This window comes from Canis lupus, chromosome 9 (genome assembly GCF_003254725.2).
Source record: "Canis lupus dingo isolate Sandy chromosome 9, ASM325472v2, whole genome shotgun sequence".
Classification (NCBI taxonomy): domain Eukaryota; kingdom Metazoa; phylum Chordata; class Mammalia; order Carnivora; family Canidae; genus Canis; species Canis lupus.
This window is the reverse complement of record NC_064251.1, coordinates 36889969-36910403: the sequence shown is the minus strand read 5'-3', so window position 1 is coordinate 36910403 and position 20435 is coordinate 36889969. Positions and strand designations below refer to the sequence as shown.

Sequence of the window (20435 nt, the reverse complement as noted above, 5' to 3'; positions counted from 1 at the left end):
AACTATCAGGCAGGGTTGATGCTACAGTCTTTTTTTTTTAATATTTATTTTTATTTATTTATAATAGACATAGAGAGAGAGAGGCAGAGACACAGGCAGAGAGAGAAGCAGGTGCCATGCCCGGAGCCCGACGCGGGACCCGATCCCGGGACTCCAGGATCGTACCCTGGGCCAAAGGCAGGCGCGAAACCGCTGAGCCACCCAGGGATCCCCTGATGCTACAGTCTTGAGGCAGAATTTCCTCAATACTATATATTTTTATAAATTGAATCTATGTTCAGTTCTTTTTATCTGCTGTTTTCCATTTTATCCCTTATCCTCTTCTATATATATATATATATATATAAGCAAATGGTAGGTATTTGTCCTTTTAATGGCTGAATAATATTCCAGTGTGTGTGTGTGTGTGTGTGTGTGTATATATATATATATATATATATATATACATGTCTTCTTTTTTTTTTTTTTTTTCACCATGTCTTTTTTATCCATTCATCTGTCGATGGACATCGAGGCTTCTTCCACGGTTTGGGTATTGTGGACATTGCTGCTATAAACATTGGGGGGGGGCAGGTGTCCCAGTGTTTCACTGCATCTCTGTCTTTGGGGTAAATACCCAGGAGTGCAATTGCTCTGTCGTAGGGTAGCTCTATAGAAAAATACATACCTGATAAAGGATAGTTTCCAAAATATATAGAGACCTCTTAAAACCCAACAATAAGAAAATGAAAAACCTGATTAAAAATTGGGCAAAAGATCTTACCTCAAACATAATATATAGTTGTCAAATGAACATATGAAAATATGCTCTAGGGGCAGCCCTGGTGGCTCAGCGGTTTAGCGCCACCTTCAGCCCAGGGCCTGATTCTGGAGACCTAGGATCGAGTCCCACGTCAGGCTCCCTGCATGGAGCCTACTTCTCCCTCTGCCTGTGTCTCTGCCTCTCTCTCTCTGTGTGTCTCATGAATAAATAAATAAAATCTTTTAAAAAAATGCTCCATATCTTATATCATCAGGGAAATTCAAATTAAAACAACAATGAGATGCTGTTTCACACTTATTAGAATAGCCAAAATCCAGAAAACTAACAACAACAAATGCTGGTAAGATAGTGAGCAACAGGAGCTCTCATTCATTTCTAGTAGGAATGCAAAATAACAAAACCACGTTGATAGTTTGGCAGTTTCATACAAAGCTAAACTCTTGCCATATGATATGATCCATGAAATTACTTTGCTTGGTATTTACCCAAAGGAGTTGGAGATTTATATTTGCACAAAATAGCGCACACAGATGTTTATATTAGTTTTATTTATAATTGCTAGAACATGGAACAATCAAGATATCCTTCGGCAGATGAATGGATAAAGAAACTGTGGTACATCCAGGTAATGGAATGTTAATCAGGACTGAAATGAGCTATCAAGCCAGAAAAAGAAATGGAGAACAGTGTCAAATGCACATTACTAAGCGAAAGAAGTCAGTCTGTAAAGGCTACATCCTCTATAATTTTAACTCTACTTTCTAGGAAAGGCAAAACTATGGAGATAGTAAAAAGATTAGTGTTTTCCAGGGGGGTTGAAGGAGAGATGAATAGGCAAAGCGTACAGGAATTTTAGGGTAGTGAGTCTGTTTTTCATGGTAGTATAATATTAGATATATGTCATTATAAATTTGTCTAAAACCATAGAATGTACAATACCAAGAGTAAGCTGTGGACTTTGGGTGATTATATGTCATTGTAGGTTCATCATTTATAGTAAACATCTTATTCTGATGGGGGATGTTGGTAAAGGGTAGTCTGTGCATGAATGATGGGAAGATTATATGGAAAATCTTTATATCTTCTACTCAATTTTGCTTGAAACAAACTGCTCTAAAAATAAGTATATTTATATTGGCAATATTTTTTAATGTGTTGAATAGTATTACAGAGAAACTAAGAAATACTGGAGTAGACAAGATATTTAGATGGAAATATTTATAATATTTTCAGTATTTTTTCTTTTAAGAAATCTGTTGTTTTATAGTTCCTTACTGATTAATTTAACCATTGCATTTTCTTCTTTCTTTTTTTTTTTAAGATTTTATTTATTTATTTAAGAGAGAGAGAGTGAGAGACAGCAGAGTAGGAGGGAGGGACAGAAAGAGAAGCAGGCTTCCTGCTGAGCAGGGAGCCCAACTCAGAGCTCCATCCCAGGACCCTGGAATCACAACCTGAGCCAGAGGAAGATGATTAACCAGCTGAGCCGCCTAGATGCCCCTAAGCATTGAATTTTCTGTAATGGAAGCTTTTTAAAAAAATTTGCTTCTCAAATAGTTCTCATCAACGCACTTCACTGAAATGAATGAACTATGTAAATACCATCATCACATTGACTGTGGGAGGACTTTTCCCTCCCTAATAAAAGCTTAATAATTTACTTCCTGGGGGGATCCCTGGGTGGCTCAGCGGTTTAGCGCCTGCCTTTGGCCCAGGGCATGATCCTGGGAGTCCTGGGATCAAGTCCCATATCGGACTCCTTGCATGGAGCCTGCTTCTTCCTCTGCCTGTGTCTTTGCCTCTCTCTCTGTCTCTCTGTCTATCATGAATAAATAAATAAAATCTTAAAAAAAAAAATTCCCTCCTGGATATAGGTCATGGGTACACTAGGTAGCAGATCATTCTGATGCAAAATTTTTCAGCTTTTGTTCTTGGTTACTCACTATAAAACAAACTACTTAAAGAGAAGGTTAGTTAAGGACAGTTGTGTTCATTTCTATTTTATATTTATCTTGAAAAGTAACTTTACACTATGTATGTTGATATCTATGTATTAGAAAGACAGATGCTGGGACCACAATTAGAGTTTCTGAACCAACCATTTATTAATAAAAATTGCATCATTCCTGCTTTTTTTTTTTCCAGCTTCTGTTTGTTTGCACTATGTTGTTACATTTTAAATTTGGCTCTCAACATTTCTATGTGGAACTTTTTTTCTTAAAGCATTAATTAGGTTTATTGTAAAGTTAAGTCATAGCTTTATATTTAAATATCAGATGCAAACCTGTAAAAATGTTGAACCATTTGAGTTCTAGAAATCTAATGAAGACTCATTCTATATACAACTTTCTTGTGGCACTGTCTGGTGTATACTAGAGTACAAAGTAAAAGCTTATTTCGTGTCTATATACTTTAGTTTTAGTTTAACACGTGTCCTTTCGTTATGGGGCATGCATACTGCTGATGTTATGGAAAGATTTCTCATCAGCCTATCCATGAGGAAAATTAAGATTGTCTTGCTGTGTCGCAGGAAAATAGTTAAGGCTTTTAAAAGGAGAGAAAATAGAGAACAAAAGGCTATGTCAGGCGTGTACACAACTGTGTTATTGGCAAATAGCATGACTCCTTTATGAATGTATGACTTTCTGAAAACTCTTGTTTTAAAAGAATTATCTTTTTCTGTTAGAGAGTTTTTTTCCTGTATATAAATAGATTTTTCAATTCTACCAAATCTTGTTTGGTCAACTCTAAATTGAGCCTTCATAGCATTTGTTTTGTCCACTTCTATTAAAGGTTTTCTGCAGAAGAATCTCAGTTGTGACATTGTATGGATGCCAGTGAAATGATCAGAATTCATGTTTCTAGTGTACTGTAGCTATAATGAGCTGCTAATTGAAGGTGACAAGCTGTTTTTCCTTCCCAGTTGGTCTGGCAAAATGTTAGATTTCATTCATTATTAACTCATTGCTTCTCAGCAGAGGACTGGATTAATTAGTTGGGAACATTAAGAAAAGAATTTTTGCCTTGTGTCATTTTGAGAGATTGAAGTTCAGGTTTTATTAGGTTTTTCCCCACCTCCAGTTTTGCCACACAGTTGTACACAGTTGCGTAAGCACCCTCCATAATCAAGACACAGCACTGTTTCCATCACCCCCCAAATCTTTTCATAGCACTTTACTTAACTCTTTCCCTGCCCTGTGGCAACCACTGCTCTGCTTCCTATAATTATAGTTTTGCGCTTCTACCTTTTCCTTGAAAGGGACCTATAAAGTATGTAGACTTTGTATCTGGCTTTTTTTCACTTCATAATGATGTTGAGATTCATTTATGTTGTTGTATGGATAACTCATTCTATAATACTGCTGAATAATATTCCATTGCCTCAATAATCACCATATATGTACTCATTTATTGGTCTACATTTAGGTGTTTTGTTATTATGAATAACAGATTACCTAGACATATATGGTAGGCTACGTTTAATGTATAAAAAGCTGCTAAACGGGGCAGCCAGGTGGCTCAGTGATTTAGCTCTGCCTTAACCCCGGGGTGTGATCCTGGAGACTCGGGACCCATGTCAGGCTCCCCGCGTGGAGCCTGCTTCTCCCTCTGCCTGTGTCTCTGCCCCTCTCTCTCTGTGTCTCTCATGAATAAATAAATAAATGAATCTTTAAGAAAAAAAAAGCCACTAAACTGTTTTTCAAAGTGACTGTACTATTTTGCATTCCCAACAGCAACAGTTTTAATTAGTTTGCATTCTTATGTTACCAGTCTTTAAGTTTTAGCCATTCTAGTGAGTGTAGTGATATCCCTTACTGCCATAGTGGTTTTAACTTGCATTTCTGTGTTCAGGATCTTTTCAAGTGCTCAGTTGCTATCTCTATATCTTCCTTGGTAAAGTGTCTTTAAAAATATTATGGCCATTAAAAAAATGTGTTGTACGTATTGTTATTGAAAAATAAGAGTTCTTTTTCTGAATACAAATCTGTTGTCAGATACATCTTTTGAAAATATTTTCTCACAGTATGGGACTTGCTTGTTTATAATTTTGATAATTTTATGTTAGTTATGTCTGTTCATGCTTTCTTTTTCTTGTTTAAGAAATAGATTTTATCTAAATTTTCTTCTAGAAGCTATTTGGTTCTTATGTTTAGTTCTTATGTTCTTAAGCTGTGATCCATTTTGAGTTAATTTTTCTATATTACTTAGGGGAAAATTTAATTCCTTCCTTGCAAATATCTAGTTTTTAAAAGCAACATTTGTTCAAAAACTGTTCTTTCATCACTTACTTATATGGTACCTTTGATGAAAATCATTTGGCTGTATGTGTGAGTTTATTTATGGACTCTGTTCTGTTCCCTTGACCTTATTATGCTCAGACTAGTGTCATAATACCTTTTTTTCCCTTAAATCGAGATATAATTGCCATATGACATTATATTAGTTTCGGGTAAATGATATAATGATTTGATATTTGTATATATGGCAAAATGATCACCACAGTAAGTCTAGTTAACATTCATTACCATACAGTTACCATTTTTTTCTTTTGATGGGAACTTTTAAGATCTACTCTCTGAGCAACTTTTAAATATATAATATGGTATTGTTAACTATAGTCGCCATGCTGTAAATTACATCTGCAGGACTGGTTAATCTTATAATTGGATGTTTGTTCCTTTTGGCCATCTTCTTCCATTTTGCACACCCCTATCTTGGCAACTCCTAGTCTGTTCTCTGTATTGATAAGTTTAGGGTTTTTTTGCTTTTTAAAATTACACATATAAGTGAGATCATAATACTATTTGTCTTTGTCTGACTTACTTCCCTCAGTATAATACCCTAAAGGTCTATTCATGTTGCAAATGACAAGATTTCCTTTTTTAAAAAAAATGCCTAGATAATATTACATTGTGTATCTATAGCTGTATCTATCACATTTTCTCTATCCATTTATCCATTGATGGACACAGGTTGCTTCCATGTCTTGGCTGTTATAAATAGTGCTGCAATGAACATGGCAGTGCACAGTGTGTATTTTTGAGTGAGTCTTTTTTATTGTTGTTGTTAAGTACCCAGAGGTGGAATTGCTGGATCATATGATAGTTCTATTTTTACTGTTTTTTTTAAAGTTTTTATTTAGTATGATATCTAAACATTTTTGTTTAAATAATTGATAGAATTTTCAAAATGAAGCCATTTTTGAGGATTTCACTGTAAGAAGTTTTAACTTATGAGGTCAATTTCTTTTATATAGACACTGGGATATTCAGATTATTTCTTTATAGATTGATTTCAGAAAACTAGCTTTTAGTTCCATAGATTTTTTTTTCTTTTGCTTACTCTAGTTTCATTTCATTGGCTTCTTATCATATTATTAATTCCCCCATTGTACTTTATTAGATTTAACTTGCTTTTCTTTTCCTACTTTGTTAAGGTGGAAACATCAATCTCTCTCTGTTCTAGCGTGGAGAACCAGTGTCTTAATTACTATCCTTTCCAGTATAAGTTTGATCATGTGGATGTATATTTATATACATTGTAGAATGAGGTGTCATTCTGGTGGATTTTTTATTAGGGTAGAACTGTGTAAGTTTAGAAAGTCTGTCAGACTGTGTTATATACTTCAATGTATTTGCCTTGCTTTTCTTTTTGTGTAAATATGTCAAAATCTTACTGAATCTGAGGTATTCAGTATATTCATTTATTCAACATATATTTTAAATTTTTACTTTATAATAGTTTGTGCTTAATTTATAAAAATACAGGTGCTATTGTATTAGATAAATACAATATTTATTTATTGTATTGTATTTATGTATTGAGATAAATTACTATATTAATTAACAGTCCATGTTAAGAATGCATATATTAATGGTTCATCTTTATTGTAGGGTTGTCTTTCTTTTTTTTTTTTATAAGATTTTATTTATTTCAGAGAAGGAGTGAGAATGTGCAAGCATGAGCAGGGGGAGGGGCAGAGGGAGAAGCAGACAGGGAGCCTGACTATAGGGATTACACGTGGCTCAATCTCAGGACTCTGGGATTGATGACCTGAGCCTAAGGCAGATGCTTAACCAACCGAACCAGCCAGGTGCCCCCTATTGTGGGGTTGTCTTTATGTATATTTTGACATACAGATTTGTATTATTGAGTTTTATACTTCTACAGTCAAGTTCTTAGCCAGTATAATGACAGCTTTATTTCTTCCTTGTAGTAATTCTTTTCTTGCCTTATGTACAGGACCTTCCATATTATGTTGAGTAGATATGGTTCAATAATGAATATTCTTGTCTAGTTCCTGATTTTAAAGATTTTCAGTGTTTTGCCATTATATATGATTGATAGTTTTTATTTTATTTATTACAGTATTAGATTAATGATATGTTTGTCATGAATAAGTTTTTAATTTTATCAAATACTTCTGCATTTATTAAGATAATCTTATGATTTTTCTTTTCTATAGTAATATTTTGGTGAGTTTCATTTTCTTTTTCCCTAATTTTACATTTCTGAAATGAGTTGATTGGGATATAGTATGATTTTTTAATAGTTCAAATCAATTTCCTTATATTATGTTAATTAGGGGTTTTACAATCATATTAATAAGAAAATGTAGGGGCGCCTGGGTGGCTCAGTCAATTAAGTGCCTGCCTTCGGCTCAGGTCATGATCCCATGGGATCGAGCCCTGCTTTGGGCTCCTTGCTCAGCAGGGAGCTTACTGCCCTCTGCCTCTGCTGCTCCCCCTGCTTGTGCTCTCTCTCTCTCTGTGTCAAATAAATAAATAAAATCTTTAAAAAGAAGAAGAAAATGCAGAGTTTACTGGCCCTTCCATGTTTTAAAAAATAATGGTTTTTGTCTTTTTTTTTTTTTTTTTTTTTTTTTAGCACTAGTCCACCTTACTGTTGTGTAGATCTATATTCACTTCGTACTGGGGAGATGGTCAAGTCTATTCAGTTTAAAACACCTATCTATGATCTCCACTGCAACAAGCGGTAAGCATTTCTTAATGTGTTTCTTGTTTAAGGTAAGGTACCTCCTGGGCATATAGAGCTCTACTAGTATTATTCACCGTCTTTGACTTATTTTTTTAAAGAAGTCACAAAATACCTCTCAATTCTGCCAGATGTAGTAGCTGTTAAGTTTCTGAATTAATGTTTTCAAACTTCTAGTCTTGACCCATTAATAGTGAATTAAGTTTAGTGAGTCATACTACCATTTAAAAACAGAAATGGAAAAAAAAATAAATAAAAACAGAAATGGAAAAGAATAAAAGGTATCTGAGCAAATGTACAAAGGTTAAGTATTGCTTTGTGGAACTTTTTTGCATGTATAACGTAACTTTTTAATATATAGAATGTATGTGCTTCTGTGGTATGATACGAACTATAACTTTCCTGTTAGCATTCATCAAAACAAAGCATATTCTGAACAATAAAAATGGCTTTTAAATATTGTTATTTCTTTATATTTCATAGTAAAGATAAAACCTGGACTAGATAGATTTTTCTTTCTTAAAATGTGTTTTGTTGAAATCTCTAGGAAAATACTTGTATCTGGGTTGAACCTGACCTAATGATAATGAAGAATTAATTTATAGCCACTGAACGTTAGGGGAGGAAGGGGCTTTAGGAATCTTCTGTTCCAAAAAACCCCCCCAACATTTCCTTTTATATTTGAGAAAAAACTACAGCCCTACAGTGGTAAATGTCTTGATCGAGGTCATGGATGGAAACTGTAAATCTTACATCTTATCAAAAAGCAAACACATGGAACATGGAAAACACAATAATTTATGGTGTGTCAATATAAAATAAATTTTGTAATAAAAGACTCTCTGGTTAGATTTTAAAGGGATTCAAAGAGTGACTCAGAAAGGTAAAGACATACCTGACAAATATAAACTAAAAGAACATGTGGGCTTTGATACTAATGATAAAAGTATTCGAATTCAAGTACAAAAACATGAAATAGGACAAAGAAAAGCTGTTCAGTGATAGTGTGCAGTTCATAGTGAAGATCTAATTATTATGCATATTTATATTTCAAGTAATATTGAACTAAAATTATAGGAAACAGAAATATTATTGCTGGGATAATGTAATTATCCAATGACACATCAAATTATTCAAAATCAACATTATTGAATGGATGGATCCAGTGGGTAATATATTTAACCTGGGAAAATATAATGTAAGCTCTTCTTCAAGTGTCCTTTGTGCTCTCAGAAAATAGATTACTTGCATTTTTAGCCAAACGGAGACTTGAATACACTTGAAAAGGGAGGTTAAGTACAAATAAGATTTTTACATCCCAATTTACTTGTATTACAAATACACAAATATACTAGAAAATAGAAAAAACACAGTACAGTTTAAAAAAGCATTTCTTGCATTATTTTTTTAAACTCTTATAGTAAATCTGCATTTGTTCCAAGTACTGTGATTCTGGATGATACAGTTAGGCCAACTTTTCTTTTTTTTTTTTTTTAATTTTTATTTATTTATGATAGTCACAGAGAGAGAGAGAGGCAGAGACACAGGCAGAGGGAGAAGCAGGCTCCATGCACCGGGAGCCCGATGTGGGATTCGATCCCGGGTCTCCAGGATCGCGCCCTGGGCCAAAGGCAGGCGCCAAACCGCTGCGCCACCCAGGGATCCCTAGGCCAACTTTTCTTATAACAAATATTTTTGTGTTTATTACTTTTAATTTTAGCCGTGAAGTAATGAGCACATTTACTATTTTAACAGATATAAATTAACTTGAAAATTAATTCAGTTAATCTTTTCATAGTCATAAGTAGTGATTGTGAAACTTGTGAGTAGGAGTAAAAGCAGACAAAGGTGATTTATGAATATGAGATGTCATTAATGAAAAGCGATTATGAAATTCTCTGGATATTTGGTTGATGTAGCAAAGGTTCATATTCTCTCCTTTTTTTAAGAAAAATGAAGATATGTTCAAAAACAAAAAAAATCTGTTGATTTATGTAATTTTTAGAAATTGATTTTTCACTTAGAAGTTGCACGAATTCAGATGTGGTAAGAGTTAGAAGAAAAGCCATACTGTGGGTTTCAGGATACTGCTTAGCTTTTGCTTTATAAAATGTCAAACCTGATTCACCAGGTCTTTCCCTGGTTAATTCTGTAGTTGGTTTGGCAGATCAGCTGTATGGCACAGTCTTTTGGACTTTGCAATATTCATAATAAATTAAACCATCCTGGTGGAAATGATTTTGTATGTTTCTATATTATGGGGACGGGCTGCTTGATTATAAGAATACCTTTTCATCTCTCTTTCTGCATTTCTCTCATTTGAGTTTGTCACCTTCTTATTATGGATTCCCTAAGCCTTTTAACCTGGGTCTGATGATTGGTTGGTTTCTTACGTTAAGTGCCATGACAGAATCATTTATTATGTGTTGTCAGCTGTGTTAAGGATTTTGTTCTGCATTAGCAAATGAACAAGATTAATAAAGCATGGATGTTAAAGACAACATTTTCTTTTTTCCCCACTCATCATTAACATCTGTTACTCAGATTTACCTCCCCCAAATTTGGAAAAAATACTCTGAGTATGTTAAGTATTTAACAATTATAATCTTTTATTTGATTATTAAAATAACTTTGAAATTTGGATCTCTGTATTAATGTTATACAGGAGAAATACTCTAAAACAGAATTAATAAAATACATTTTGAATGTATTTTAGAAATTTGATTATAAAATATTTTATAACTAAATTATTTTCCTAATTTTTTTTACGCATCTTGGTTCCTGGAGAAATAATAGTTCATACGGATTCTGATTAATTTTTAATATAGTGAGTCAATCAGAAATGACTCATTTATATTGAATAACAGTTATCTGAGTTTGCTTTCTTTCTTTTTCTCTGGTGTTAGGAAATTCAGCAATCATTTTAAGTGACAGGGTACATAAATCCATTTTATGTTTAATTCCATGACTTTGAGCCAGCACTGGAAAAACACTTTTAGTAAATAGCCAGCAGTTTATTGATTTCATACATTCCTGATGAAGATAGATTTATTTGATTTATACTGAATGCAAATAAAATTTTATTTAGAGGAAAATAATGTTTTGAGCTGTAGTTCTGTGACTTTTCTTCTTCTAATCATGTCCCTCTTGATTATGGTAAGGATTTTATGGTTCTGTTTTTACATTTTAAGAGGCTGATGTTTCTTGCCTAAATTGCATTGGTAGATACTTCTTTAAATCTAATGATTTAGCTTATTTATGATTTAACTTACAGAATTTCACATTCTTTTTTTTTTTTTTTGTTTTTTTCCCCTCTAATTTTAGGATCCTCGTTGTAGTCTTGCAGGAGAAAATTGCTGCCTTTGATAGCTGTACTTTCACAAAAAAATTTTTTGTCACAAGTATGTATCAACTTGGTTTATTTCTATAATATGCATTTGAGTTTATACTTTTGATAGAATCATCAAACTTATTGATTGTAATAGTAACATCAGTATTTTGTGGTTATTCAATTATTGTGATATTCCTGTGTTTTCGTGGATCTCTGACTTACTATCTAGTTTTATGGTATGTATTTACAACCCACAACACATTTTTTTCTTGTTATTGAGCAAGCCTGGTACTGTGTTGCCTCAGTTTCTCCTTGTGAGTAATTTGATTAAGTTAGGTTCATGTAGTTATTTCCTACTCTCAAAGCCATTGTTAAGTTACTTCATTAACATAACCTACTTAAAAAGATAACTGGATTATGATACCTGAGGGATTTAAAACTTAAGAGAAATGGGCCAGTCTTTCTTTCTCTTCTTCCTTCTTCTTCCATCTCCCACAACTTGTAGTACTGTTTGAAAGTGCAGGAATAAGTACAGAATCTGGAGCCACACACATACTCACTAATTGGCCAGCTGATTCTTTTTATGAAAGGATTTGGTTCATGCACTTATAGGGGCAGGCAAGTCTAAGATTTGTAGGGCAGGTCAACAGGGTGGAGATCCCGAGAAATGAGTCCAAATAAGTCTGGAGTTAGAATTTACTGCAGAGTTGGTTTTGTTAGAACAGATCTGTTTTGTTACAAGTAGAGAATCCGGCTATATTGCTGTCGTTCTTGAAATATCAACTATTTACATACTTATTCATTAATTGTTTACTTAATATCTACTATGTATTAACTCCTGGGTAGTAGATATTATCTTATCTGATAAGAGATCATGTTCTTGAGATAACTAATACAGTATCATTTATATGTAATTATAAACATATATAATATATAACACATAATTCATAATTTATTGTAACATAGTTTATAATTTGGTAGACTAGGAGGAGGAATTATGACAACTTGTCTCCTTGAACTTGTGATAGTGTCTCAGAGGTCGACAAAGATAATAATGGAGTTCATGTTTACTGAAATATTTTTTGTTTTCTCACAAGGCCTAATGTATACCATTCATATCTCTAGCCCCTGGGACATTAAACTAACACAGTATAGGCTCTCATTAAATATTTCTTGAATGAATGAGTACATTAATCCAGCTGTCATTGATTTTATGGTGATCAGATATTTATTTATGGTTAATAATTATTAAATGTAGATCATTAGGCAGGATCTTATATTGTCACATTCTATATGTAAGAAAATAAGTTTTTGAGTATATATTTGTTAATTAATAACATCTTCATTCACAAATGTATTTTATATATAATATGGGAAACTTTGGATATTACATGGCCTATTTTAGCATATTCTTCTCAGACAGGTCTTATACATTAATATATTTATATTACTCATTATTATAATTAAAACAATTAGAGAAACAGAATGTGTCTAAGGAACCATATGTGAATCTATCCATTACCTCCATATATATGGACTACAGAACAGTGATTCAGGATAGAGTATGAGCACCTCAGCCAGATTCAGATACCAGGTTTTCCTGAGCATTTATCTCACATTTTATCAGTGGTCTTCTGCCCTTCATCATTAATCAAAGATATGTGTGTCTTGGCTTCTGCAAGTCAAATATCTCAGTTGTGACTCCATAGTAATTTTACACTAGAGTCTATATTCCTTGGTAGCTGCTTTTACCTTTTAAAATAAAGTCAGGAGCATAGAGCTACTTTCTTTTTTCTTTTTAAAACATACTAACAGCTTTTGCTGCCTCGGCTGAGTGTAAAATTGAAGGAAAAAAATTCCAAATCATTATATGTTAAGATAGTTTATTTAAATGACAACGTATGTCTTGAAATTTAAACCTTATTTAAACATTAGGCTCTACTGGACTGTGTATGTTGAAAGTGATACTGTACTTGCCAATAGATCTGTTTCTTTCTTTGTAATAAGTGTTGGGTATCAGTGTCTGAAGAGAAGTTAATAAATACAAATAAGTTACTAGAAATCTTTATCTTATAGAGCACATTTAAAATGTAGTTTTTTTGGAAGTAGGTACAAAATATAGATTTTCAGTAATTAAATACCCAGTATAGAATTTTATTTTATTTTATTTTATTTTATTTTATTTTATTTTATTTTATTTTATTTTTATTTTTATTTTTATTTTTATTTTTTTTTATTCATAGAGACAGAGAGAGAGAGAGAGGCAGAGACACAGGCAGAGGGAGAAGCAGACATCATACAGAGAGCCTGATGTGGGACTCGATCAGGATCACGCCCTGGGCTGCAGGCGGTGCTAAACCGCTGCGCCACTGGGGCTTCCCCCAGTATAGAATTTTAAAAGAAAAATTAAACTAATTATATGGGAACAATTTAAAATCATTAGATTTAAAAATTTTTTTAATTCAAGTATAATTCAAGAACATACAGTGTTCTATTAGTTTCGGGTGTACAATATAGTAATACAGCAATCCTATACATTACTCAGTGCTTATCATAACAAGTTCACTCTTTTTAAATTATTTTTATTGTTTTAATTTTTTTAAAAAGATTTTGTTTATTTATTCATGAGAGAGAGAGAGAAAGAGAGAAAGAGAAAGAGGCAGAGACACAGGCTGAGGGAGAAGCAGGCTCCATATATGGAGCCCCACGTGGGACTCAATCCTGGGTCTCCAGGATCACACTGAAGGTGGCCCTAAACCGCTGAGCCACCGGGACTGCCCAACAAGTGCACTCTTAATCCTTTTACCTCTTTCGCCCATCCTCCCTGCCCCCTAGTTTGTTCTTTGTATTTAAGGTTTTTTTTGTTTGTTTGTCTCTTCTTTGATCATTTGTTTTGTTTCTTAAACTTCACATATGAGTGAAATCATATATTTGTCTTTCTCTGACTGACTTGTTTCAAGTAGCATAAAATAACTAGATTTATGTATTGAATTTATAATTAGATTTGAATTATGCAGGCTTTGTAATATTTTTGATGCATTGAAATGAGAATAGACCTTTTAGAGTACTCTGTTTTATTGGAGAAAATGGACAAAATTATACGGTAACAGTAGCTTTTAAGCTTAGATGGTCTAATAAAATTTTGCATAAAATGATGTAGATATACCTTATGTCTTTAATTGTATATCTCTTACATATGAATGACATTTGTTTCTACTAACATGAATGTTATGTAACAGATGATGGAAATATATTTGTTTCATTTTTTTCTTCAAGTTCTTATTTAAATTTCAGTTAACATACAGTGTAGCATTAGTTGCAGCTGTAGAATTTAGTGATTCATCACGTACAATAGCCAGTGCTCATCACAAGTGCTGTCCTTTATACCTATCACCCATTTAATCCATACCCCTGCTCATCTCCCCTCCAGTAACCATCAATTTGTTTGCTATAGTTAAGAGTCTGTTTTCTGATTTGCTCTCCCACCCCCATGTTCATGTTTTTTTCTTAAATTCCATCTGAATAAAATCATATGATATTTGTCTTTCTCTGACTTATTTTGCTTAGCATAATACTCTCTAGCTCTATCCCTGTCATTGCAAATGGCAAGATTTCATTCTTTCTGATGGCTAAATAATATTCCTTTATTATTTATATAGGAATATTATTTATAGATTGTGTATATATATATATACACACCACATCTTCTTTACCCATTTATTAGTCAGTGGACATCTGGGCTCTTTCCATAACTTGGGTATTGTTGGTAATGCTATAAACATTGGATTGTAGTATCCCTTCGAATAAGGACCTACATATAAGAATTTTTTTAAAAACCTATAATACCATAGGCTATAAATACAATTTATCTTTTAAAAAGCTTTGTTTTTTGACAATATTTGCCAGTTTTCTGGAGGAATATTTTGCAGTTTGAGATTTTGCAATAGAAGAATTTGTGGAATGTTCTGATTTGGGTCCACTTACAGATTTTCTGTCTGACAGAAAAAAGCAAATACATTAAACTCTTGAATCATTTGGCAGAATGAGTATAAAAACCGGCACATTGTCAAATAATGCAATTAAAGAAATTTCATATATTCTTGGGATTTTACTGTAATTTTTACTATAGCTTCCCAAACCATTTATAGTGGAAATAGGAATGAAAATATCTTTAAGCAAAAGAAGAGCAACTATTCTTCTTAGTTTTCATTCTTACTTGAAATTATGAAGTTCTTGCAGAAAGAAGATAATTTTTTAGTTACCTTTTATATGTGTTTTGATTTTTAATAATTTTTCTTATTTGATAAACATTTAGTGATAAGGTGAAAATATTGTTTTATTAAGTTACTAGTGCCATAGAAATACTATTTTATCTCCTGTCACTTAATTTTTTTTTTTAATTTTGGGAAGTACATACTGTTATTTAAAGAAAGTAGTAGTATAATGAACTGCCATGCACTTACCCAGTTTCAACAATTATCAATTCATGGACAGTCTTTTTCATTTATACCTTTCCAAAAGTCATTACCAAATGATATAATTTATCATCAAAACTGAGGTCTTTTGATTTGAACAAATGCCATACTTAATTTAATTCTGATCAAGTCTGGTAAACATGTATATTAGAAATGTCCTGGACCAATAGGAACATGTATCTTGTACATTTCCTATCATCTAAACTCCCAAGGTTTTTCACACACAAAAACATTTATCAATATCCAATATCCTTGCTAACTCCTTATTTCTACTATTCCTTTTCATGCATATGCATATGCCACCTTTACTTTGAACTCCATTATTCTCTTTCTTTGCAGGTACACTGTTGCTTTATTTTCCTGTCTGAATTGGTCTTTACACTAGCACCTTTCCTTCCTAAAATGTCTTCTTGATCCAGCATTTCTAGGCTCAGTGTCTGTATTGGTTCTAATGTGAACTATTTCCTGACACCTTTAGCTTAAAGCAACCTCTCCTTCTTTTAAGTTTCCAAAGATAGCAATGCCCAAAGTCTGTTGGCAGAACACTAGACCTTCAACATACTGTGGGAATCAGGATGCTCTCATCAAATATACTCAGGAAATGCTTGCCTATTGGAGAATGGCAATGGTGACTGGTATTTTAATCTGCTTAAATTTATTTACTGCATTTCTGTATTTCTTATGTTTATTTGATTACAGACCTCTTCTATTACTCAACACCCTTTGGGAATGCTTTTATTACATGTAATCTTTGCCTCTGTTAAGACACTTAACTTTCTACGTTATTGTATGCATTTTCTGTTTATTTGTTCTATCTTTGCCACTAGACAATGATCTCCTTGAGAGCAAAGTTATTTAGCTTGATTTGGATGAAAGTCTAAATGGAAAATATAGCATATCCATTATATTCTAGCTAACTTTAAATATAACTGATGTTTATTTTTGCTTCTTGTAAGAATAAAACTCAATTTGCTGAAGATGAAAAACATTTATCACAACTGTTTTCTGGTTTCACAGTATCAGGGGGTCCTTTTCCAAGATGTTTAGTTAGCCAGAATAGTTTAGAATGTAGTGCAACTCTGTTACAAGTCATCACATGAGGAAGAAAATTGTTAATTTAGGATTAGTATTGATCTCCAGGAAAAATTATATATAGGTCTGAGCTGGAAATTAATAGTGTTTGGTGGATATTTTAAAAAGTGAATATATATATGTATATATGAGTGAAGTTTCTCCTACATATTGTGTTGGACTAAATCCAGAAAATCTGAAATTTGAAAATTATGTGTTTATAGTCACTGCTCTTGAGTATCTGTCCAGTATCTGTGGAGTATTTCCCCTTTTAGGAATAAGAGCTTCTGTTTTATGAGCCTTTAGGAAGTACAAACTATTAGTGAAGTCTGATAAAAATGAATGGGAGAGTGAATCATTATTACTCTTTCTTTTTTTTTTTTTATTACTCTTTCTTAATGCCTTTGTTCTTTGTTTTTTAGTTGATATCCTTTGGGACATTTATTTATTTGAAAGAGAAAGCACAAGCAGGGGAAGGGACAGAGGGAGTCTGCCTCTCCCCACTGAGCAGGGAGTTCAACTTCATGAGGCTCAATCCCAGGACCCTGGGATCCTGACCTGAGTTGAAGGCAGCCGCTTAACCAACTGAGTCACCCAGGTGCCCCCTTTGGGACATGCTTGTCATGTAGTCCTAAATGCTTTCCTCTGCATTGCTGGACCACTGAATAGTTGAAATAAGTATTATTAAAGTTTTAGGCTCTCTTCTATTCTGTGAATTGTTCATTATAAGAAGAGATTTAATTGGCTCAGCAGTGTTTATAGTATTGCAGTGAGGTGCTTTATAAGTGACATACTGTTTCATTAGTAAGTCCTGGTCAAGTGGGTTGAGGCCCCCAGAAGTGAATTTTTAGTTATTCCTGATCCATTAGGATTATCACCTCTTCTTTCAGTGTAGTATTTATAAAATGGCTCTCATGATTTGAGGATGCCGTAACACCTATTTAGTGTGTATTTCATTAAATCTGAAATGTATGTTACTTAAAACATTGAATAACAGGCTAATATAAAAGTACAACTATCACTTCTGTGGATAAAATATAGAAATAAGTGTAATAAACTGTGTATTAGAATGCAGTGATATCTTTTGAGGACAGATGTTTAATATAGTTGTTAGAAGGCAGGATAGTACACAGCTTAGGAGAAGAGGGCTGGAAAGGTATATGTGAGGGCTTTTGGATTTCTATAATGTCCTGGGATTTTGTTTGTTTTGTTTTGGGTACTGCTTATGTATGTATATGTTCACTTTGTTGATTTGGGTGCTTCTGTATGTATATTATATTTGAACATATAGTTTACATAAAAACAGAGTTGAGGAAACATTGATAGCAGTGACACCTAAGTTTGTGATTTTTCTCCTTATCCTCTGAGTACTATCTGTTGTAGCATTCCACGACAGCTCTTCCCAAACTCCATCTGTGAATCCTGGACCTATAATGGTAACATACCTCATTTGTATTTGTGTTAAGAAGTAGCTCATTGTTAGTTACATATTATTTTACTTGACTGGAAAACCCTAGAGATTGGATTTATGTGAGTGACGTAGAGTTGGTAAAGTTGATGGTATTTGGCAAATATTTGTATGAAGGAATTTAGCTTCCTGTCTCTGAGAGCAGCTTCATCTAAAGTGATTTATATCAACACATTGAACAAAATTTAGCATAGCCTGATATTTAAGATCAAGGAACAAATGAGCCATTTTCTAACTTGAAAGAAGCTTCTTTTTCTTTAATTACTGCATATTCTACCCACCCGCTTCCTCTACCCAGACTGAAACTTTTAGCAGGTGGAAGAGTCATGTTTCTCTCAATTTGGGCTAGCCCATGTATATAAGCCAGTTTGCTTGAGCACTATAAAGATGTAGCTGAGCCGGTAGGCACACTGAGAATAGTATTTATTGTAGCCCATTTGCTTGTGCCACATTTTTTCTCCAGTGATTGGTTTCTAGTTCTTGAAGAATTAGAACCGACTGAAGCCTACATAGAATGGGAAATTCTCTCCCTAATGAGGATATTGTTTTGATCGCACAAGCATTTGATTTCCAAAGTAGTTTGAAAAGCTCTTGTATAATACAATTGTGAGTGCCTCAGTTATGTATGAATACAATGATGGGACTGTAAAATAAGTAGAGACAGCTGTGTCCATCAGAGAAAGCATCATGGGAATTTATGCCAAAGGGTGGAAGGATCAGGTAAAGAGAGCTGATAGAAAAGTGGAGAGGGAATGCAGCCAATATGATGAGAAAGGAGACACCTTTGTATTTGCCTGTATAGAACTGTGGCCTTGAGCAGCTGTCTGATGTGGAAATTCAAAACCCATGTATGATGAAGAAAACAAAAGACAAGAACTGATAGATGTCATTAGCAGTCATTTCCAGTGTGCTTAAATTGAAAGTTAGATATGAAGTCTCTGGAGAGACCAAAGGATTGTACAGTAGGTAACTCCAGTGGCCTTTGTTTTTACCTTGAGGAGGAAAATTTATTCCTTATAATCCTAATGTTATTTCTTAGTGTTATTATGTGCGTTCCTCATTTATGTTAATGATTGATAACAAATATAAGGAGTTAATTTAAAGGACCCTAAAAATGCAAAATTATTTTTAATTTTGGAAAGAGGGGGTTTCCCTTTAAAAATGTTTAGAATCAGGGGATCCCTGGGTGGCTCAGTGGTTTAGCGCCTGCCTTTGGCCCTGGGTGTGATCCTGGAATCCTGGGATCGAGTCCTGCATCAGGCTCCCTGCATGGAGCCTGCTTCTCCCTCTATGTCTCTGCCTCTCTCTGTGTGTGTCTCTCATGAATAAATAAATAAAATTAAAAAAAAGTTTAGAAGCAAATTTGTAACATTTATTAGGAGAGATTGGCAGGTTAAGGTGAGATCTAAGCTCAGTTCAGGTGCTTGGTACATAGTGGGGACTCAGTATGTGTGCAGTGAAACAACTTGTGATTTTCCTATCCTCTCTGCATAATTCCCATCCATTTAACCTTACACTGGCTACACTGGCTATACTTTCAAATTCATGATATGTTTGGGGTGCCTGGGCGGCTCGGTTAAGCATTCACCTCTTGATTTCAGCTCAGGTCATGATCTCAGGTTCATGAAATTGAGCCCCGCTTTGGGCTCTGCACTCAGTGGGGAATCTGCTTGAGATTCTCTCCCTCCTTCTACCTTTGGCCTTCACCCCATGCTCTCTCTCTCTCCCTAAAATAAATAAATCTTTAAGAAAATTCATGATATGTTTATGTACGTGAAAAATAAAGCAAAAATAAATCAGAAAGCTCATGGAATGTGGAATGTAAGATAGTCAAATAAATCCTGAAGTGGTGTTTAAATATTTTATGTGCTTATATGTCTTTCTGGAGAGAGTGTTCATAGTTTTTTTCTGGACTTCATAGAATACATGGTCTTTTGTGACTGGTATCTTTTACTGAACATAGATAATCATAGTTTATGTTGTAGAATCTATCAGTTCTTTTTTTATTTTTATTGTTTTATAGTTAAACATTTTTTATTTTGTACCGTCAAACAGCAGTTGCCATTAGCTTTCTAATCCCCTCCATCTAAAATACTTCAATAAATGAAATACAATATTCCTAAATATTCCAAACTTCCCTAAATAGATCCCCAAGTTATATTAAATGGGTTATAGAATCCAAGTTGTTTACACTTTAAATTTTTTTTAAAAAATTTAAATTAAATTAATTAACATTTAGTGTATTATTAGTTTCAGAGGTAGGGGTCAGTGGTTCATCAGTCTTATATAATAATCAGTGCTCATTACATCACGTGCCATCCTTAATGTCCA

The 20435-nt window shown here is 33.5% G+C and overlaps 1 protein-coding gene across 14 annotated transcripts in view; it reads left to right on the top strand.

Moving 5' to 3' along the window:
• Positions 1 to 20435, top strand: part of BCAS3 (BCAS3 microtubule associated cell migration factor) — a 591457-nt gene that overhangs the window by 128067 nt on the left and 442955 nt on the right. For all 14 annotated transcript variants that reach the window (XR_007413014.1, XR_007413013.1, XR_003133737.3 and 11 more), the window contains exons 8-9: positions 7652 to 7759; positions 11084 to 11160. Coding sequence is in view for 11 of the 14 variants with exons in the window: in XM_025440686.3 (XP_025296471.1) it covers positions 7652 to 7759; positions 11084 to 11160 (185 nt within the window). In the remaining 3 variants the exon portion in view is untranslated. The remainder of the gene's footprint in view (positions 1 to 7651; positions 7760 to 11083; positions 11161 to 20435) is intronic.